General features: G+C 37.1%; 2 protein-coding genes across 5 annotated transcripts in view; one reads left to right on the forward strand and one right to left on the reverse strand.

Moving 5' to 3' along the window:
• The window catches only part of GTF2F2 (general transcription factor IIF subunit 2), a 200459-nt gene that overhangs the window by 78981 nt on the left and 97656 nt on the right, over positions 1 to 23822 (reverse strand). The gene's annotated exons all lie outside the window — the stretch shown is intronic.
• KCTD4 (potassium channel tetramerization domain containing 4) lies at positions 7606 to 8829 on the forward strand. Its single transcript, XM_042922523.1, has one exon. It carries the CDS (start codon positions 7839 to 7841, stop codon positions 8616 to 8618), a length of 780 nt encoding a protein of 259 aa, XP_042778457.1. The 5' UTR covers positions 7606 to 7838; the 3' UTR covers positions 8619 to 8829.

Consider the following 23822-nt stretch of genomic DNA (forward strand, 5'->3'; position numbering starts at 1 on the left):
AGACATAATTTCTAACCTCAAAGCTGCTTTCAAGAATAAGAGGCTGGATAAAACCCAGAAATAAAACACAGCTTTATAAAAAACATAAAGTAATGCTATGTTTAACAATAAATGAAATAAGGCAGGAAAATCCTAATAATATAATCGATTGTTTTAGTTAGACCTTCATCAAAGGGTGCAATCCAGCTTTGGCTGCTGCACTTGAAATTAGAAATGACTTAAAAACAATAGGAAAAGCAGGGCACCTGGGTCGCTCAGCTGGTTAAGCATCCGACTTTGGCTCAGGTCATGATCTCATGGTTTGTGAGTTCAAGCCCTGCATCGGGCTCCGTGCTGACAGCTTGGAGCCTGGAGCCTGCTTCAGATTCTGTGTCTCCCTCTCTCTCGGCCCCTCCCCTGCTGGCACTCTGTCTCTCTCTCTCTCTCTCTCAAAAATAAACATTAATAAATAAATAAATAAACATTAAAAAAAATAGCAAAGGTAATTAAATGAATTAAAACAAAAAACAAATCCTTCCAGGAAAGATTAAGTCTCCTAGAGAACAGACTTTCACTACAATGCTATAGTATTATTAAATAGTGCCAAACACGGTGCTTGATAGGATGAGTGATACCAAGGAAGAAAAATACAGACCACTGCACATAGAAAGACTGCAGCAGGGTTGAGGGATACAATATTAATGAAATACTTATAGACAATCCGACGGCACCTATTTTCAAATCAAGTCAATAGGATTCAAGTATTTCATTAACTTCATCTTCAGTACCTCCTGTTCTCTTCACCATGTTTAATTGGTAACAGCGGTGGATGCCATACACTAGTTCTTTATGATTTTCAAGATAATTTAACAAAGTTATCTCCACAACTACAGGGCAGAAGTTATGTCCCCATCATTAAGAACTCCTCTGAGATAAGTTCCCTTTCCTGAACTCACGAATTACCTTCATATGGTGGTTTTTCAATTCTGCTTGATCATTAGAATAATCACCTGGGGAGCTTTTTAAAAACTACTGGGCCCAGGGGCACCTGGGTGACTCAGTCAGTTAAGCGTCCGACTTTGGCTCAGGTCATGATCTCGCACTCTGTGAGTTCAAGCCCCGCGTTGGGCTCTGTGCTGACAGCTCAGAGCCTGGAGCCTGCTTGGGTTTCTGTATCTCCCTCTCTCCCTTGCCCCTCCCCACTCATGTTCTGTCTCTCCCTCTCTGTCAAAAATAAACAAAAAAAATTTTTTTTAATTAAAAAAACAACAAAAACAACAAAAACTACTGGGCCCAAAGCCAGAAATTCTACTCTAAGTGGCTTATGGGGGCAAGAGATGGTGGTATCTTTATAACTTCAATAGATCATTCTAATATGCAGTAGCCAGAGCTTAAAACTGCTGAATATGGCTCCTCATCCCAGGCTCCCTTTCTTCCTCTCCCTATATCTGTTAATTTTATTTTCTGGTGGTATGAAGGTAGCAGCTCACAGAACTGCTCAAATATTTCATCAAATCTGAGACAGCATCAACTATAACATACATCATCTTATAAGCCACTAAGACAAAACACTACCATGATTTTAAGACATACCCTGACTTCAGAACTGTTTAATGTGAAAAATGTGCAACATGAAAGAGTCCTCCGTCCCTAATTTACAATCAATATACTAAGAAACAGCATTTGCTCCTATGAACCATCATATATCCTGTCCTGCTGTTCAGGCTCCCTTCTCTTTCCTCCACACCATGTCACCACTAAGGAAGGACACAAGAGGATCTAAAGAAAAGAGGATGACAGAAGGACCAGTGGTGGGGGACAGTACTTAAGAGCAAAGATTTTTTTCATCACTGATTTCATAATAATATTACCTTTACAAGTTTTCAAAGTCATGTCCCTCATTTTGAGATTGTACATAATGGTTATTAACATTTTAAAAATATCTTCTTCCCAAAGAGAAGGCAAAATTCCATTTTGCCAAATAGCACTATAAAAATGAGTTCTATATAATAATATAATTTCAATGTTCATTTGATGGCTCATGAAAGTGCTTTGCTCATCTGGTTACAATAGAATTTTCCAGTGAATAATAATGCATAGGCTACAATTCAAAAAAGAGAAAATTCATTTTAAAAAACATAAATGACTTCTCACAGAATTATAAAACACTGCTTTCCCTGAAGCACTCATCTCCCAAAGTATATTTAAAATATGAATTAATATGATCTGTAAATTGTTTTCATAGTCAACTGTATAATTAATGAAAAGCAAAGAATGTGGAATGGAATTTTGCTTGAAGTTCTCATTTAATCTGTCATTTTTATTTGTGCTCCTTTTAATACACAGTGCTTTATTCTTTTCTACACTCCTCAAATAAGCCTTAAGTTTGCCAATATAGCAAAGATTCCTGGGCTTCTCTGAAGACTCAGTTCAACACTGCAAAACATTCTCAAACACATTCACCTGACTGGAAGTACCCATCCACATCACCTTCCTGCCAGAGGATATATCCAGTGAGTCCTAGGACTCAAGCATTCTACATAGTTGGTTAGATACTGTGGCCAATCAGCAGCATAAGGTAGCTGGGGCAGTATTTGTGTTAGTACAATCCCAGTACCAGACAACATTTAATGCAGATCAATTTTATACATCAAAACTAAAGGTTTGACATTCAAACATAATTAGATTAACATGGAAAAATACTTGATTCTTATATTAATACATTACATTGTGTAATTTATTTTTATTTTTTTTGAGAGAGCAAGCATACACCCAAGAGAGCTGGGGAGGGGCAGAGAAAGAGGGAAAGAATCCCAAGCAGGTTCCACGCTTAGGATGGAGCCCCATGCAGGGCTCAATATCACCACCCTGAGATCACGACCTGAGCTGAAATCAAGAGTCAGATGCTTAACTGACTGAACCACACAGCACCCCTATTTTTATTTTTTAACACAGAGGCTAGAGTAAATTAGTCATAGCTGAATATCAAAACGAATGCTTCTCACATTAAATGCTATTAACAGGAGGCTACAAAGAAGAGATAAACCACACATTAAAAAAGAGAAACTTGGGGCACCTGGGTGGCTCAGTCAGTTAAACATCCGATTGATTTCGGCCCAGGTCATAATCTCACAGTTTGTGAATTCGAGCCCCACATTGTGCTCCATGCTGACAGTGCAGAGCCTGCTTGGGATTCTCTTACTCCCTTTCTCTCTGCCCCACCCCTGTTCACATGCACCCTCTCTCTTTCTCTCTCTCAAAAATAAATAATTAAACTTAAAAGAGAGAGAGAAAACTTAGCTTGCAAAAGACACGGTTCAAAGCAGAGACATCAGAGGACATAAAAGTAAGATGGCCAAGGGTTAGCCAGATTTGAGAAAATGAACAGATAAAGCTATCATTATGGATTCAGGTAGGTGGGCATCAAATTCAAGTGAGGAAAACAGATCAAGAAGCTTGAAAAAATGTGGCAAGTCGGGAGCTAAGACAGAGTGCCAGATTCAAGTAAAAATCGACAGTTGCTTTTACCTTCTTTCTAAGGTAATGGGAACTCATCTTTGTTTTATTTTTTGTTTTGTTTTTGTAAAGACAGGCAGAAAACATGGAGGTAAAAACAACCAAAAAGATCTGGTATAGGTGGAGACAGAAGCAGTGTTCTTTCTTATTTTAAAGGCAGCTCCTAAAACCAACCTTCTTCCTTGAAAAGGAGTGTTTGAATTTCACAGAGTGATATGGTCAGTTTGGGGGAATTATCAAATCTTGTATCTTCCAACCAAAAGAGATACCTTCTTGGTGAGGTTCTACTTCCTTCCATGGCACATAAATAGAGCAAGCATATATTATGATGACATCCCGTGTCAATCATGGCGACGACAATGACCTCATTTTCCCTCAGGAACTAGTAGATAAGATGGGAACTCCTCCCACTGGCCTGGAAGAAGTTCTGCCTAATGCAGATACTGGAAGATTAGCATCATCATATTAGTGGGAGGTTTTGCTAGAATTTGATTAGGCACTGGGCCTAACTAATGGATATACCTATACCAAGAACCTAACATGGCACTGTCTAAATCCTAAAAGTTGGGGCGCCTGGGTGGCTCAGTAGGTTAAGCGGCCGACTTCAGCTCAGGTCACGATCTCGCGGTTCATGAGTTTGAGCCCCGCGTCGGGCTCTGTGCTGACAGCTCAGAGCCTGGAGCCTGTTTCAGATTCTGTGTCTCCCTCTCTCTGACCCTCCCCCATTCGTGCTCTGTCTCTCTCTGTCTCAAAAATAAATAAATGTTAAAAAAAAATTAAATCCTAAAAGTTGGCTAAAGGGCTCTTTTATATGTGTGAGTACAGATGTCTAAGACAGAGGTGATCTAACTCTAATAAAGGTCTAGGGTAATGAGTAGAAAACAGGGCCCCTACCTTAAAAAAATCATTCTGTCTGCAAAGGAGATGAAATCCTCAAATCTAGTGATCAAGTGGATCTAAGTAAGCTAATCTTTGACATGTGGGTTAAGCTTTTTGCTGAAATTGTTGAACTGCAGTTTATATCTGCAGTGAGGTGGAGAAACAGAATCACACCATATTTTTCTTGGCATACGAAGCACCACTTTTATAGTTTTAGGGTTGTGTGGACCTGACTGACACTATCCAGGACAAGCTTTCCCCACCCTCCACCCACCCAAGCAGGCAAATACAAACTTAGAATAGAACAGAAAGAAGAAAACAACCTGGCTGTCTCGTAAGGGGCAGGTGTGCCACAACAGGCAGCAATGATCTACAACCCCCTGCAACGTCTGCAAAATGCAATCATGTTACTTTAAAGGGGATAATGTGGTGTAATGGGGATAAAGTGAGGCCTACCGGGAGCCATTTTTCTTTTTCAAGACTGCAAGTTGGGGGCAGCAGGACACAAAAGAAAAGTGCTATGGATTCATATCAACTTCTAGTCAGGCACTAAGACAAAGCTTCCGTCACACTATTGTTGCCAGGCCACGGGTGGCAAGCAAATCATGCACGCAGGTGTGCAGAAGCCAAGAACGCTGGTGTGAAGTCAAGAGTGAAAAAAAAGCGACCGAGGGTCAGAGGCACATATTGGGGTGGGTTCAGAGTCTGTCAAGGCAAGCCAGCAGAAACAAAGAACACAAATAGTCTTAAAACCCAGGCAGCAGAAACAGAAGTGAGTTGGCAAGTGTAACGGGGCCCGGTGCGCTGGCTGAAGAGGCAGCCCCGCCTCACCTTCCCATCCTGAGGAAGCCCACCTTCTAGCAGCACGGGCGTCATTTCCCCATGAAGGCATCTACAAATGGGCCAAACAGGCTGTAGGGAAGAAGGCCTAGGATTACGTGATCATCTCCTACGTCACTCCATTTAATCATACAAAACCCAGGTTCCATCACTACACTACAGTTCTGTTCTGCTGCTTCTGATGTCCCATAAAGTTCATTTAAAGAGGACCAGACCCAGCAACGAAATTATCACGTCTTTGCGGATTCTGCTTATTACATGGTGCTACTAGCATACAGTGACTACAAACATATGAATCCCATGAATACATTTCCAAAGTTGTGCTAAAAAAATCTATTAAATATATTTTAAAAATTTTTTTAATGTTTGAGAGAGAGCGAGCAAGCGAGAGCCAGTGAGCAAGCACAAGTGGGGGAGGGACAGACAGAAAAGGAGACACAGAAGGTGAAGCAGGCTCCGGGTTCTAAGCTCTCAGCATAGAGCCCAATGAGGGGCTCAAACCCCGGACCGAAAGATCATGACCAGATGCTTAACTGACTCAGCCACCCAGGCACCTCTATATTTCTTAAAAAGTCAGATCCATAGACAAGACTTGATTCTAAAACAACAAAATCAACACACACATGAAATTGTTAGAATATAAGAGTAAACTCTTCTTAAATGATACAGGACTAAGAGGAAGCTTTAGTTCAAGTGTTGGCTTATTAACAAGCTGTAAAGTTCTAGGTAAAACACTGTTAAAAGCTCCCTAGGGGCGCGTGGGTGGCTCAGTCGGTTAAGCGTCCAACTTTGGCTCAGGTCATGAGATCGTGGTTCGTGGGTTCGAGCCCTGCGTTGGGCACTGTGCTGACAGCTCACAGCCTACAGCCTCTTTAAACTGTCTCCCTCTCTATCTGCCCCTCCCCCACTCGTTCTTTCTCTCTCTCTCTCTCTCTCTCTCAAAAATAAACAAACATTTAAAAAAATTCCCCAGAATGTAATTTTATTTTTGGTAAAATGAGGAGGTTGAATTTTATGGTCTCTAAGCAAAAACTCAGCTCTAAAAATGTTATGCATTAGATTTCTAGTTTAATTTCAATGGACTTTTGATAATCTAAGTATTAATACATGTTATCTGCTATAATTAAAGATATAATTTTTTATATCTGAAGAAAATCTAACATTGCTTAGAGAAAATACAAGGTAAGCATTTTTAGAAGACTCTGCTCCAACGTTTCCGCCAACATACAGTTGAATAATTAAAAAATGCCTTTAATGTAATAGAAATATAAATCAATTCAATATTAAATCTAAATCTAATTTAATTCTGAGAATAATGTGCTCCTCAGAATAATTTAGCAGATAGACCAGTCAAGTAATAGTGTACTGGGGACAATGTTCACATTTCTTACCCCTGGGCCTTTAAATTCTAGAAATGAAAGCTCAGATCTCTAAAATGCCTTGGAAGGCAAGTTAGAGGGGAAGAAGAAAAAAGGGGTCGGGGTGGAGGGGACACCAGACTCAACACTGTTCCAGTTCCCAAGTTACCAAAAAAATAAAATAAAAAGTTGTCTTTGGCCCTTTTGCCTTTTGTGTACACTGGGGGAGGGGGGGGGACCATTAAAAAAACAGTGAAATTTACCATGGCACTATTTTATAGCAGGTATTCTGAATCTTTTATCTTCCGAAACACGTGCACGTGGGTATGTGAACATGCACACACACACAGTGTTATAGTATTTTCTACAGCAGCCCAAGTCTTTGTTCCACATGGAGCAGGTTTGAGATAAAACAAGCTTATGAATTTTTCATAGGAAATCTTAACCAAAAAGATAGGCAAACGACTACTGAAAGCCTGTACGTTTGACGCTTTACCTTAGGGTAAAACAAACAAATAAACCCAAATAAAATAAAATAATAGAACCTTTCGTTAAGCATTAAGAGCATTAAGAAAATTTCTTCTCTCGTGCTAAAGATCTCTAAATCACAATCACGTGCAAATCAAACTAAATTCAAGTGCCACGTCACAAACAACAGGTTTAAATGTTCTCATTTGGGTCTTTAAAAATGACTTCACCACTGTGAAACGTGTGTTTTACAGGAGAAAAGATTCTATACACCTCCTTCCCTTCTCTTTTGGTTTCCTGTTTATGATTTGCTTTAAAAAATGACACAGATCCAATATGCATTATTTTTCAAAAACTAAAAATATTATTCAATATTAAGCTTGCCTGTGTGAGCAATAACTTAAAAGACATTTAGAAACAGAAACATACTCAACTTAGCTGGAGAATTAAATATTTGTAACTGCTTAACTGCTAAGAGGAAATTCAATTTACTGAGTAACTTGAGGAACTTTTATTACTTCAAAGAACACACATGAAAATCTTAAACAACAAATTCCTTCCCTGATACAGTTAAATGCAAATTATCTTTTTTTTCCCTGTCTTCTTACTCCAGAAATCTCCCGCACGCATAGCTGATGCGCCACCTACTGCAAAACCGAGCTGACAGAGCAGGCGGCGCTGCCAGCATTTCCATTCCATCACCAGGCTGGGGCTGAATAAAGGCGTGCTTGTGGGGTAGTGTTTCTTTTTTAAAAATCTCAGAGCCAAGAAGAACAGGCTGAAATAGCATTTTCAAAAATGGAGCGTAAAATAAACAGAAGAGAAAAAGAAAAGGAGTATGAAGGGAAACACAACAGCTTGGAAGACGCTGACCAAGGAAAGAACTGCAAATCCACACTGATGACCCTCAACGTTGGTGGATATTTATACATTACTCAAAAACAAACACTGACCAAGTACCCAGACACTTTCCTTGAAGGTATAGTAAATGGAAAAATCCTCTGCCCGTTTGATGCCGATGGGCATTATTTCATAGACAGGGATGGACTCCTCTTCAGGCATGTCCTGAACTTCCTACGAAATGGAGAACTTCTACTGCCCGAAGGCTTTCGAGAAAATCAACTTCTTGCACAAGAAGCAGAATTCTTTCAGCTCAAGGGACTGGCGGAGGAAGTGAAAGCCAGGTGGGAAAAAGAACAGCTAACACCCAGAGAGACTACTTTCTTGGAAATAACAGATAACCATGATCGCTCACAAGGACTGAGAATTTTCTGTAATGCTCCTGATTTCATATCAAAAATAAAATCTCGCATTGTTCTGGTGTCCAAAAGCAGGCTGGATGGATTTCCAGAGGAGTTTTCAATATCATCAAACATCATTCAATTTAAATACTTCATAAAATCTGAAAATGGCACTCGACTTGTACTAAAGGAAGACAATACCTTTGTCTGTACCCTGGAAACTCTTAAGTTTGAAGCTATAATGATGGCTTTAAAGTGTGGCTTTAGACTGCTGACCAGCCTGGATTGTTCCAAAGGGTCAATTGTTCACAGCGATGCACTTCATTTTATCAAGTAATTACCTGTGTCACGAACAAAGGCAACAAGCATGCAGCCAGCAAGCTTCGGAAAACCACGGCATCAAAGGCATCCCAAATAACGTGTGCCCAGTCAGCTCTGTACTCAGAGCCCTGCTGCTAATCAATTACTGTGAGCTAACGGTATGTAAATTCTATCGCTAAAGATGTCCTTCTCAAGGGTGTTCCTGCTGATCAGACTCTTATACTTAAAATGAAAACAGTGATGTTCTATATATTATAAATAAAGACTGAATGCTTTTGCTATTTGTTTATTTCTCCGTAAACTGTCTTTCAATCAGAATGTCTTTGGTACTTGTACTTGCACAATGAACAAGCATGTACATTATCTATCATTCATTTAAGTAAATGGTAATACAATATTTTAAGGGGCTGTAAGATTTAAAATCCTTTCTACCAATCTACAAAGAAACTGAACTGGTAAAATTAAACATTGAGAGAAAAAGAGATGTGCAGATGTACTAAAACAGAGCTACAGTGAAACCAAATGTAACTGTAAGAAGGTATTAAAGCTACTGACTTAATTTTAACGGCAGGCACTAAAAGCTTATTCATAGTTCCTGTATTTTATACTAGAATTATAGCTGAATTGACATATTGCTGAACATTCCTAGAAAACTGCTTGATGACAATAAAAAACAAATAAAAGCATTATTAGCTTCTTTGTTTGTATTAATAATTATAATAAAAAGTTATATGTGTCACTTTCAAAACAAAGTGTACCACTTGATGATTTCACACATTACCTATTGATGTAGTCAACTGGCAGGCTACAGTAACCCTGGCTGGTCTTCCAAGTGACAAAAATCAGCAAATTCATTTCTTTGCAGGCTGGGTTCCAACACAACCTGCATAACTTAGCCTCAACAGAATATGTGGTATCAAAATAATACAGGAGTTCATTTTCAGAACCACCCTGTCTATTCATTCTTCAAGCTCAAAAATATTAAATGAGCATCACTAGACATTATTCTTATGAAAGAACTTTATTCATTTCAGTACCTATTTTGATGCTAAATCTCAGATTCACTGAATTGTGTTAATTTCTTTAACCTCATGCTGAAGTTATTTTTTTTAATTAAGTTTCATATAAGGCTGTCTCAATGAGATAATGCAGAAACTTAGCTCTAAGTGCTAAGTTAGAGTGCATTTTTCCTCCCAAAGAACAGCTAAATCATTAATATGCCTCTCATTTCCTTTGGCTTCTAAGAACAAATTAGATCTTAAATTTGCTCCTTTAAAATTTAACCATTATTAAACAAATTTAACCATTAAAACAGGTAACTAAATCTTAATTTTAATAAAATTCAACTAAAGTTTCTGAAAACCTTGACTGAGGTTACATAAATTAACATAAATGCCAAAAGTTTGCTTAAACATAAAAACTTGGAATTAGCAGCAAAGCTAATTCATTCTTAGAACTCTGATTTCCAGCTATAAAATCAAAGGTAATGCAAAAGTTGGCTGTACTTATTAAGGGAAATACTTTAAAATCTATCATACAAAAAAGTCCTTTAAAAAATGCACATAAAAAAAAAAAACCTCAAAACTCCATATCAACCACACAATCTTCTTTTATATATAACAAGAAAAAAGATGTTTCTAATAAAACATCAAATTATCTCTTACATACTTTAACATGGCTTAATTAACAGTTAAAGGAACTATGAAAACAGAAAAATACAGTAAAATCTATTTTAGCTGTTACTATAATTGAACTGTTTACATGCATCTCCAGCTTATGAGTTGACTTTTCCTTGGCATTTGGACTTTGGTAATGAAAAAAATGATAGTGATTTAATGTCAAAGCAAGATTTTCTCTAACAAGATTTCATTACAGATAATGAATATAGCCTTGACATATCTTATTACAGGAGATATCACTGAACAAATCTCCTTAGAAGTATTATAAGTTTTTGCATTAATTCACAAAAAGAGAATTTAACTGTTACAACAAATCATTACTGATGGAAACCAGTACTTAAAGAAATCTATTAATCATTTTGATAAATGTCTCTAAAAAAATTGTATCTGGATGCATTTAACTCATCCTCAAACTTTTGATAAACCATAATATTGTAAAACAATTTAATAATCTGGAAGGATATTTGACCAGATTGATTATTCTTGTGTAACTTTTTAGAAGTGTAGCTTTTTAAATTCAGCCAGTTGCACTTGGGTTTATACATCAAGTGCATAAATAATGTGTTGTAGTATCATTTTCAATTTCACCATTTCTTAAAATATTTAGAAATGCCTCCCATTAAAAAAAAACTCAAGAAATCATACAAAATGCCAATCATAAGTCAGGGTGATATCATATTTTTGTTTGCAGTCAATGAAGAATTTCTTCCTCAAATTTTTCACAAAAAAATTCTTGTTTTTCTCACTGCTCCACAGAGTAAGTAACAAAGTGACGCTTTATCTTCTTTTTCAGAAGACAGGTAATAAAAAAAAATAGGTTACTATACTTGCCGCAAGCCAAACATAGATAGTCCCATATTTGGAATTAACCCACACGATGCTTCTAGCACTGTCCTTAAAATATGAAAAATAAAAACACAGCTTATAGTGTACTATACTTCTAAAATGTATATGGCTGTGTGCAGAGCAAATGAAACACTTAATGAGACTTTTCAAATGATGAAAGATGACTACCAACTCAGACTGAAGGTAATGATACTAATGAAACTTGTTATTTTTTAAAGAAAATTAATTACAGTTCAATTCTATTTTAAAGATAATAAAAGATAACCCTTACTGTTTTATTACATGCCTGATACTGCACTATGAACATGCATTATCTTAATTAATCCTCACAATGACGTTGAGGAAGGTACTATCCTTCTTTCACAATCATATAGTTATTAAGAGGTAAAAGAGGATTCAAAACCTGAATCAAAGGCCGGATTCAAAACCGGCCAGGTACATGAACTTCAGAGCTCAGGAACTGTGTGTGCTTTTGCCGGCCACTTACATCTCTAACACTTAAAACCTGGCATACAACAGGCATTCCTGAAGTATGGGCTCAACATAGAATACCAAAATACAGGTTTGCCTCACTTGATAAAAAATCTCACAATGCAGGTTCTTGTAAAATGAGTGAAAAACTGAACTAATGGGAAAGCAAATAAAATTTTTAATGTCATGTTGGGTCATTTAAAGAACTTGAGATGAATCATCTCACAACAATAAAGGATGGCCTAAATTTGTCTATTGACAAATCTGGATCTTCACATATCAGGTTTGTGGAAAAGGAGATTAACTTTTTATGACCTGTACAGTCCACAGAACTGACATATTATGAAGAAAAAATATAGCGCACATGAGCTCTGAAGTCAGACTTGGATTCAAATCCAATTAACCTCCACTAACTTGCCTACATAATGTAAGCAAGATTCTTCACTTCTCTGAACTTCAATATCCTCAGAGCAAAATGGAGATAATGATTAGCTGATAGACCCTTTATAAGGCTTAAATTAAATTACATGTAAAGGGCCTCACCCACTATAGACTTTCAATAAGCACTGGTTATTATCTTATCCAGTGTAAAGATATCTTCATGACACAACCATGAATAACATGCACAAAAATGTACGTTTACAATTATTAGGCTTTCAACTTAGACATAAACAGAATGCAGAACTTTTAACAAATGCAATGCCTAATACTTTGATGAATGCTTTTAAGATACAAGAATATACTTTAAATTGCTACAGGCAAACATAGTTTTCATTGGTATTAGTTTAAAAATACATACGAGTTTCTTGGGACTTTTATATTCTACCTTCATGTACAAAATCTACGAGAACCAAATAATCATTGCAGCTGTTTCATCAGCAGTATAAAACCAGTCAGCAGTAATATATGTGATAACACAACCCCAGAGATACCCCCATCTAATAAATTCTGGTTAAATGTCTTAAACTACAATGATGTCAGTCAAGGTTAAAATTAGAGCATCTGAATCATAATTATCCTTGCTAACAAAGCAGAAGTGTAGTATGGACTATCCCAAAGAGCATGCAACTTAGAAATTATTTGTATTTAGCTTTGAAATATATATGGCTACTTCTGTAGCAGACTGATCTTCCTAATCATATTTTGCTTAAGCTAGTATTTTGCTTCAGTGAACAAGCACCAAGGGAGTGGTGATAAAGGGAGGTGTGCCAGGCAGAGGGAAATATCTAAGATGAAATTTTAAATTTACCTAAAATAATTTATGAAAAGGTGACTATGTTTCTACTTCTTGAACAAAATATACAATAGGGGGTGCCTGGTGGCTCAGTTAGTTTCAGCTCAGGTCATGATCTCATGGTTTGTGAGTTTGAGCCTTGCATAGGGCTCTGCACGGACAGCACACAGCCTGCTTGGGATTCTCTCTCCCCCTCTCTCTCTGCCCCTCCCCTGCACTACCGTGTGTGTGTGTGTGTGTGTGTGTGTGTGTGTCTCAAAGTAAACATTTAAAATAATAAATACAGACAACTATATAATAAATCACTCATCCATATATATTTAAAAAATGCACAAGAGTAAAAGTTTCTATCAAACAAAAATCACTGATATGCACCACATAAGCTACTATAAATGACCTCCATTTAATTAAAATTTTCCAACAATGCAAAAAAAAATGTGCGATGTTAAGGATTTTGTATATAAAATGTGGAAACTCTAGTTTAATTTTAATCACTAATTATTTTTTTTTTTAATTTTTTTTTCAACGTTTTTTATTTATTTTTGGGACAGAGAGAGACAGAGCATGAACGGGGGAGGGGCAGAGAGAGAGGGAGACACAGAATCGGAAACAGGCTCCAGGCTCCGAGCCATCAGCCCAGAGCCTGACGCGGGGCTCGAACTCACAGACCGCGAGATCGTGACCTGGCTGAAGTCGGACGCTCAACCGACTGCGCCACCCAGGCGCCCCTAATCACTAATTATTTTAGAAAAAATACTGAATTGGATATGAAAGAGTGAAATAATAGTAGGTCTTTAAAAAAACTGTTCCCTAGCATAAAATATAACAGTCAACCTGATAGCACAACGAGTTTTTCCAAACCCAAGATTCCAGAGTATTTAGGTACATTTAAAAGCAACATTTAGTAGTTTGGTTTCTTTTCTTTTCTTTTTTTTTTAAAGATCTCATTAACTGTGGAAAATTCCGTTTTGAAGACAGTCTCAACTTTTCAAAAAGTAATTCTGCTTACTATCTTAAGGATGTTTAGACATATATTCTACATCATTAGTGTAAAATTGAACAAGTCTGATTTCTTCTTAATTCCACTCCACTGATTTTGTCTTGTTATAACAGATGTTTATTAACTAATTTTTAAGGTTCTTAAGAATTACTGAACGATATTAACTTTAATCTCAGTGGTTATTTAAATTTAATAACCTTCTGTGACTTAATGAGGTTTTACCAAAAAATGAGACTATTTAGCATTTACTTCAGATAGATCATTTGCTGAATTGTTATTCATTTTTAAAAAAACATTAAAAATAAGTATGAATGCAGATACCCATGATCTCATATCTGTTTTGACTGTTGCATATTTTTTCTATCCATATATATTTTTAAAGAAACCCATGTAGAAAGAAAAAGGAAAGACTATTATATATAGCTACGTGCAGGAATAAATTATTAGTAAACGTTGGGTGATTACTGGAGAGAAACACAAAACAAAAGAATCTAAAAGTCATAGGTGATTAATCGCTAAAACAACAAAATCAAATTATACAACCACAGGCACTTGCACTTATGATACATACACCTTTACTTGTTACAACGCAGCCCAAAAAGAACACATTGGGATTCAGTATGTAAATATACAGCTACCTTGAAAACTGGAAGCAGGCTTTATTAAAATGCCATTTTGTTTGGCAGCTATATTTCCCTCCCCTCTTCTTTCTACCTTATCAAATTTAAATTATTTGGATATAAGGCAGATTATACTTATAAGAGGCAAGAAAATGGGGTACTGTGTCTCTTACTATTTTAGAACAAAAATTTTTTATGTTGTAAAACTCACAAGATAATGAGTTTGTAGAAAACTAACAAAGCTTGATATAAAAATTTGGCAGTTAAGGGGCACCTGGGTAGCTCAGTTGGTTAAGCGTCCAACTTCAGTTCAGGTCATGTTCAGTTCAGGTCATGTTCAGGTCATGACTTCAGTTGCAGTCCATGAGTTAAAGCCCCACATCAGGCTCTGTGCTGACATCTCAGAGCCTGGGGCCTGCTTTGGATTCTGTGTCTCCCTCTCTCTCTGTCCCTTTCTCACGCTTTCTCTCTTTCTCTCTCACAAAAATAAACATTAAAAAAAAATTTTTTTTTTTTTTTTAATTTTGGCAGTTAAGGGGCACGTGGGTGGCTCAGTCGGTTAAGTGTCTGACTTTGGCTCATGGTTTGTGAGTTCAAGCCCCGCGTTGGGTTCTGCGCTGACACCTCGGAGCCTAGAGCCTGCTTCAGATTCTGTGTCTCCCTCTCTCTCTCTCTGCCCCTCCCCTGATCATGCTGTCTCTTTCTGTCTCTCGATAATAAATAAACATTTAAAAAAATTAAAAAAAAATAATTTTGGCAGTTAACACTGACATATTTAGTGACACCATAGGCTATGCATTAAGTAAACTCATTCCCAATCTCACCCTGAGACTTTCCATTTAACTAAAGGATGTAATAAAGTATTTTAAAGTAGAATTACTTTTAATCCCTTTTAACTTTTAAATAATGAGCATGTATCAAACACTGGTCTTTGGGGGTTCAAGACAGTAGAAGAGCAGTTGAGGATTTAAAATTCGAAGTAAAGAATAAACACACAAATAAATAAAATTCCAAGTATAAGGTACAGTTCTAAGTACCTTATGTGCATTGTCTCCTTTAAAACATAATGCAAAGATTGCTGCTTATGTCCCCAATACCCACTCTTTCTTTCTGTTAGTAATCAAGTCCTGATTCAGGATGACAACTGTCCCCAGACAAAGGCTGTATTTTCCAGTGTTCTGTGGCTGCTGCTGGGTGTGTACAAGCTATAAAGTTCTGACCGATGGAATGTAAGCAGAACTCGTAAGCAATGTAAGCAAAAAAAACCTTGTGGATAATGTCTTCTAAAGGGTTACAAAGTCAGGTGAACCTTTAGGCTTGCCCTATTGACCCCATTTTGCTTCCTGGGATACAGACGTGGTGGCTATAAATGCAGAAGTCATTCTGGATCATGCTGAGGATGGAAGCCACGAACTAATGATAGCAGATGGTTGATAATGACCATGGAACCATCATACTAGACCTGGACTTCTTATCTCAGAATTCCTTTACAAAGAAGAAAAATGTGTTTAAATCATTGATATTTCGGGATGTCTGTTAATCCTAACAGATGGATGTGGGTCCAATCCCCATTTTACAAATGAGGAAACAAGACTCAGAGTTAAGCAACTTGCTGCAGGTACACAGCTCCAAAGAAACCTCCAAGTGCCAAGCTCCTAACCACTTACACGATACCACTTTCAGACCTGACACAGAGAACTCAGTGAGAGACTTGAAAATGGGCAAGATAATGTAAGATGGTGAGTACCTCCACTCATCTGAGTAGGCTAACACTTGGCTTCAAATACTGGAAGATGTCGAGGTTAACCAAAAGGGAATCCAGCCAGTCTGGTAAGTTTGCTGTAAGAAAAAACTAGGACAGAGAATCCATTTCTGAGACATGTTGAACCACAACCACATTAAGGAAAAGGGGTGACTGACAGGTCAAAGAGTATGTCTAACCAGGAAAGAAACCTCTGTGAGCCAAGGAGATTTTCCTTATTCAGGTACAGAATAATTATTAAATAATCCAGAAAAATAACTAGCTCCCTGGGAATAACCATCAAACTGATTGCTAAAAATTCTTCTAAGGGAACATCTAAGAAAAAGTAGAATATCTTTACACAACGGAGGGGGGTGGGGGGGAGACAGCATTCATATAAAGTAAACAAAGAGGGACACCAGGGTAGCTCAGTCGGTTGAGTGTCTGACTTCAGCTCAGGTCATGATCTCACTGTTTGTGGGTTCGAGCCCCGCATCGGGCTCTGTGCTGACAGCTCAGAGCCTGGAGCCCGCTTTGGATCTGTGTCTCCCCTCTCTCTGCCCCTCCCCCACTCATGCTCTCTCTCAAAAATAACTAAATGTTAAAAAAAAGTTTTTTAAGTAAACAAACAACTTTACATATTTCTGAGACACAGTCAACTTTAAAAACAAATTTTTTAAAAATTTTTATTCACTTTTGAGAGACAGAGTACGAGTGGGGGAGGGGCAGAGAGAGGGAGACACAAAATCTGAAGCAGGCTCCAGGCTCTGAGCTGTCAGCACAGAGCCCAACGCGGGGCTCAAACTCAACAAACTGTGAGATCATGACCTGAGCCAAAGTCGGACACTCAACCAACTGAGCCACGCAGGCACCCGATATAGTCAACTGTTTGTACTATACCCCCTGCCGTCCACTTTGGGAGTGGAGGAGGAGTAAGGGTGTAGGCCGAAAAGAGCATAATTCTCTTCTGTTTCCCAGTAATATCAAACAATTGAAAAAAATACATAGGATCAAAAAGCATCTTCTTTGCTCCATTTTAGAGTTTTCTGAGAAGAAGAAAACTGGGAAGAAGAAATGTAGTCTGAAAAACTGAACTGGTGGAAGATGGCAGATGGACATGGCCAATTTCTCAGTAAAGCAAGGCATGAATGCAGAAAGAGTTCCTTACGTAAGAAGCTATCTCCAGACAGAGGGGCCTGAGGCTCTAAACCAGCAGGACAGCCAATTGTTTCCTAAGTAGCCAGTATTATTATCTTCAATTTTCCCAATTAATAAGCTTGTGGTAAACTACTCAAATAATTAGACACTTTCCCCAAGAACATGTCAACAGAAGGATCAAGAAAAACAACTGCTGGCTTGTTTTACACTTTAAGTTAAAATACTGGAGCACTGATGCTAATGCTCACATACTTTTTTTTTTTTTCTTAATAATAAGATAAAAAGTGACCCAAAAGACAACAGGTGAGGTTTTTTTGTTGTTGTTGTTCTGATTATACAACTCGAAACAGATGATCTTTTAACAACAACACTCACTCATCCACACATTAGATTTTACATTTACTTCTAAATATGTAGTGTTTTTGTATTACACAGGTTTAAAAGATAAAATATGAAGTTACTGTTGCTTAAAACCTTATTTTACACAGCTGAGAGCCAAATTACTTATAAATCCTTACAAGACTTAAACATGAGAATACACACGGAATTGTCCATTAGAAAGGAAAAGTATTTTGAAAATTGGCAAACTGATAAGCAAAAGATGGCAAAGATGTCACCTAACTAAGACCAATACAGTTAAACAATCCTGAACGTTGCCCTGGAACCCAGGCATCTTTTTAGCTTCTGGTCACTTATAGCTATTAAATGTAATGAAACAGGATGCAGACAGATTGAGAAATGTTCTTATTCTAAAGCACTCAAGGAAGATGCCTGCTAACCTAGTTCCTACCAATCTTTTACAAAATCAAATAGAGAAGAATCGGACCAATGGCACTGCTTGGTCAATCTTTCTGAATTGAACACACACCTAACTAAAGCTGCTAATATCTTCTGCTTGGCTTCACATTAATGATACATTTCTTTTACATTTTAAGTTAAAATGCAATATACTTACCAAAACAATTCACTTTCTTATATCCTTCTTTTATTTCATTATACGAAATTTATTGTCAAATTAGTTTCCATATAACACCCAGTGCTCATCCCAAAAGATGCCCTCTCCAATGCCCATCACCTACCCTCCCCTCCCTCCCACCCCCCATCAACCCTCAGTTTGTTCTCAGTTTTTAAGAGTCTCTTATGCTTTGGCTCTCTCTCCCACTCTAACCTCTTTTTTTTTTTTCCTTCCCCTCCCCCATGGTTTTCTGTTAAGTTTCTCAGGATCCACATAAGAGTGAAAACATATGGTATCTGTCTTTCTCTGTATGGCTTATTTCACTTAGCATCACACTCTCCAGTTCCATCCACGTTGCTACAAAGGGCCATATTTCATTCTTTCTCATTGCCACATAGTACTCCATTGTGTATATAAACCACAATTTCTTTATCCATTCATCAGCTGATGGACATTTAGGCTCTTTCCACAATTTGGCTATTGTTGAGAGTGCTACTATAAACATTGGGGTACAAGTGCCCCTGTATCCCTTGGGTAAATTCCTAGCAGTGCTATTGCTGGGTCATAGGGTAGGTCTATTTTTAATTTTTTGAGGAACCTCCACACTGTTTTCCAGAGTGGCTGCACCAGTTTGCATTCCCACCAACAGTGCAAGAGGGTTCCCGTTTCTCCACATCCTCTCCAGCATCTATAGTCTCCTGATTTGTTCATTTTGGCCACTCTGACTGGCGTGAGGTGATATCTAAGTGTGGTTTTGATTTGTATTTCCCTGATGAGGAGCGATGTTAAGCATCTTTTCATGTGCCTGTTGGCCATCTTAGATCCTTCTTTTAAAAACACGTTTGCAGGGGTGCCTGGGTGGCTCAGTCAGTTAAGCGTCCGACTTTGACTCAGGTCACGATCTCACGGTCCGTGAGTTCGAGCCCCACGTCGGGCTCTGGGCTGATGGCTCAGAGCCTGGAGCCTGCTTCCGATTCTGTGTCTCCCTCTCTCTCTGCCCCTCCCCCGTTCATGCTCTGTCTCTCTCTGTCTCAAAAATAAATAAACGTTAAAAAAAAAAAATTAAAAATAAATAAATAAATAAATAAATAAAAACCCGTTTGCAACAGACGTTTATTTAAAATCGTCTCTGTAGCCTAAGACCCTCACCTTTAAGTCTACTGCTCATCTCTATTCAAAATCCTAGCCCACACAATTACTGGCTCATATTACAAATAAAAAATGATAATAATGGTAAATAATAAATCTAAAAATAAAAAAATAAAGAAGAATGAAAAGTCACTAATGTTTACTAAGCATTAACTTGTGCCAGGCACTTTTCTTATTGTTATATCTAATTTACAAATGGAGAAACTGAAGTTTGGCAAAGTATGCCTAAGGTTTCAGAGCTCCTAACGGGAGACTGAGGAGGGTTTTAACTGAACAGCCAGGTTCCAGAACCCACTCTCAACTAATACAACCTAACATTGTCAATCTCTACTTCTCTTTTCAATCCATTTTGAAAAGTTGGAAAATTGTTTTTCCCCTCCATCTGTGAGAAAGTGTTCATCAAACAACCTTATAATATGAATGTGATTCAGAGGTAAAGTGTTTAACTTACCTGAAAATGTTTTTAAGAAACAGTAGGACAAAATGTTTATATATGTAAGTAATTGATACATCTAAAACTTCTTCAGCTATTCACTCAAAGATTCCCCAAAAACCTCCAAGTTTTTTTCCTCTGATTTCTTATTTTGAAGTAATAATAATGACTTTTCTTAAAACCACTATGAATAAGAAAATAAATTCCAAGCTGCCTTTAGATGAACCGTGTGACCCTTTCCTTTTTGAGGCAGCCAGCAAGAAGGGAGGGAGGTACATAAAGAGAACTGATGTCATATCATTTTAATTTTTTGATGACTATCCATGGCAAGGATCACTGAAGAGACTGACAATCCACCAATACAAAAATGTATTTCTAAAAAAAAGTCATGTTTTCTGCATGTAACTATATCCTTCTAAAGAAAATATTAAGACGTGAAAAATAATTGAATAATTTTATTGAATAAAAATTTGTTCAAGTAGTACATTAAAAAAGTTAATAGGCCTCAATAATACACACATACACAATAACAATTCAATCCACTTCACTACAAACACACAAAACTAAAAAACAAAAAAAAAAAAAACACACAAAAAACCCAACTAAAATGGCCACTTTTCACAGGAAATAAACCATACTGACTAAATTAAATCAGTGTATCATTAAGAGAAAATGTACTGATTAAAAATTAGATTTCAAAAAAATTAGATTTCAACATCAAAGGAAATAAAGAAGCATGGAGAGAAAAGTGTGGTTCAATATGTAGATCAATTCTTCCACATAAGTATTTATTAGCCAGCTTAAAAATAAACATTCATCAATTGCCTAGAAGTTTTTGAGGAATAAAACATATATATATTTCTACATATATAAAATTTTAGCTATACAACTAAAATAGACACATAATCTTGAGTCTAAAATAGAGACAAAAATTCTACAATGAAACTGAAAAAAAAAAAACCTGCGTATTTTGTAAAAGTCACCCATGAACCAGTCTTAAAAATAAAGGGCTCTGGGGCACCTGGGTGGCTCAGGTGGTTAAGTGTCCGACTCTTAGATTTCACCTCAGGTCATGATCCCAGAGTTGTGGGACTGAGACTCACGTTCGGGCTCCACACTGAGCGTGGAGCCTGCTTAGGATTCTGTCTCTCTCTTTTTCTCTCTCAAAATAAATAAATTAACATTAAAAAAATAAAGGGCTCTAATGTAGAAATCTAGACAATATAGAGATAACTGAAAAATAATTCAGGAATAAGATGGCATGATCAGAAAACTAGAAAAAAACATAATGGATTTTACAACTAATACTAAGGTTAAACAGCAGGGGAATTAGCTGTAAAACAGAATGTTAACCTTTAAAGCCTCAATAAAATGAAAATTAACCACTAAATACTGAGAAATTGTGTTTTGAGAAAAATAACTTCCTAATTCTTCATAAAAGAGAATTAACAAGTTTGTCAAAAAGTGGAACCTGGAGTTGAAACAAACAAACACAATGACTCCAATCCCCGAGGTCCTCCCTTCTCAAATCTACAGCCCCACCCTCCAACTATAGAAGCAGCTCTCGGGAACTCTTATTTTTTATGGGAAAGAAGCATTGATTTGACATTCAATAGTTCTTTCCATTCTCTTTCTTCTCTCACTTCAAGTCAGTTAACTATACTTGTTCTTACTCCCTATAATCATGGGCTAAATCAAAGCTCCCACTGAAAACAACTGTAAAAGCTGAATAAAATCTTAAAAGTATCAAAAAGACCACAAGATAATAGGTAATCTCCAAATATAGGGAAAATCAGAATCCATAAGGTTATGGGTCAATCCAGAGAAAAAAATGAAACCTTGTGTTTAGATAATCTCCAAAAGAAAGCAGCAGGAGGAAGGAACAGAAATCAAAACCCAGAGCTGCACAAGGTGGAAAGCCTAACAGGGGTCTCTTACCATAAAAAAATTAAAATTCCAAAGGACCATACCCTCAAGGAGAGGGTAAACAGGATGTGGAAAAATCCATGATGAACCACAACCAGGATGACCCCCAAGTCCTAGTTTCCCAAAGACATTTTCGTTTATGACGCTTGTATTTACTATCAAAAATGCTCCAGGTGGGTGGTATGTTACATGGTCACCCTAACGATGCTCTAGTTTCAATCCTCTGGCTATCCTATCAAAAAAATGTCAAGCCTTAATTAAACACGGTGTAAGTGTGGCTATAGTGGACTGTCTCTGAAGATGACATCAAGTCCTCCATCTCTGAATAAGGAAAATTCTTATAGATTCAACAAGAACCAAATAGGATATCTAGAAACAAAAAATACAATAAGTAAAATTTAAACCTCACTGGATGAGTTTAAACAGCAGACTAGACACAACTGAAGAAAACTTTAGTGAGCTGAAATATAAGAAAAATAAACTTTCCACAACATAGCATGAAAAGAATACAGGTGGAAAAATCAGAAGAGAGATATAAAATGTAGAGCAAAAAGGCTGAGCATATGTTTAAAATATCAGTAGTGCAATCCGTATCTCAGAAGGAGGGGAAAAAAAGAAACGGAACAAAGGCAACATTTAAAGGGATGGTGTCTGAAATTTTTTAACAGAAGAAAACTAGCAATCAGTTGATACAAGAGTCTCAATGAATCTCAGGTACCTTATGTAAAAAGAAATCGGGACTTAGATATATATTAAAACTTTAGAAATTAAATGTAAAGAAAAAAATGTTAAGTAGCCACAGAGAACAAAAAGATTACCTTCAAAGAAGCTGCAGTAAAACTAAGCAGAATTCTCCATGACAAAAACAACTCAAGGCTGTCAACTATCTTTGATGGTTGAGTGAAAGTATCTGCCAACCTATAATTCTATACTCAGCAAAAACACAAGTTACCAGTATCGGGAATGAAAATGAAGGCATTATTACAAATTTATAGACATTTTAAAAGAAAACAAGTGGAAATTTATGTAAATAAATTTGACAATTTAGATAAAATGAAGAAAGTCAAAACTGACCAAAATGACACAAGAAGATACAGGAGATCCCAAAAGTCCTACAAATAAACTGACTTCACGTCAAGAACTGAGAAGGGTTTGACATTTCACCCAAATTACTTGCAAACTAACAAGTTATCCTGCCACAGTTTCATAGATGCTAGCAGGGGGACATTCTTAGGCCAAGGGAAAAGGACTTTATTATTAACCACAAAACAGCATGGTTCTTACTTTTTATCAGTTGCTTTTGCCCCTGCTATCTGCACATTGGCAGCAACCTACAAGAGGCTCAGGTGGATAATATGCACACAGAGGGTCTGTGTCACCGCTGAGGAACCCCAAGCTTAGAAAATCACCGATCTCATGGAGGCTGCCAGCAAACCTAACAAACCTTTGCCCTGTAAGGAGACCCTATTTCTGGATTTGAAGGCTTTTTGTTATACAAACATCCTTAAAAGGATGGCCTAAGACAAGAACGATCACATGATATGTAGAAATGCTATAGAGAATTGCTTCCCAACTCCATAATCAAAAATTTGCCCACAGGAGCACCTGGGTGGTTCAGTCAGTTAAGCATCCAACTTTGGCTCAGGTCATGATCTCACGGCTCATGGGTTTGAGCCCCATGTCGGGCTCTGTGCTGACAGCTCAGAGCCTGGAGCCTGCTTCAGATTCTGTGTCTCCCTCTCTCTGTCCCTCCCGTGCTCATTCTCTCTCTCTCTCAAAAATAAATAAATGTTAAAAAAAAATTTGTTTTTAATTTGCCCACCAAAAAAATTCCATTTCTTAGACAAATTGGTGAATTCCACTAAATATTTAAGGATAAAAAAAAAAAATCTTATAGTCTTACAAAAAATCTTCTTGGTTACAAGAATAAAGAAAGATCACTTTCCTGACTCATTTTATGACGATAGTGTAACCTTGATACCAAAACCTAATAAAAACATTAGGAGAA

The sequence above is a fragment of the Panthera leo genome, chromosome A1 (genome assembly GCF_018350215.1).
Source record: "Panthera leo isolate Ple1 chromosome A1, P.leo_Ple1_pat1.1, whole genome shotgun sequence".
NCBI classification, from domain to species: Eukaryota; Metazoa; Chordata; class Mammalia; order Carnivora; family Felidae; genus Panthera; species Panthera leo.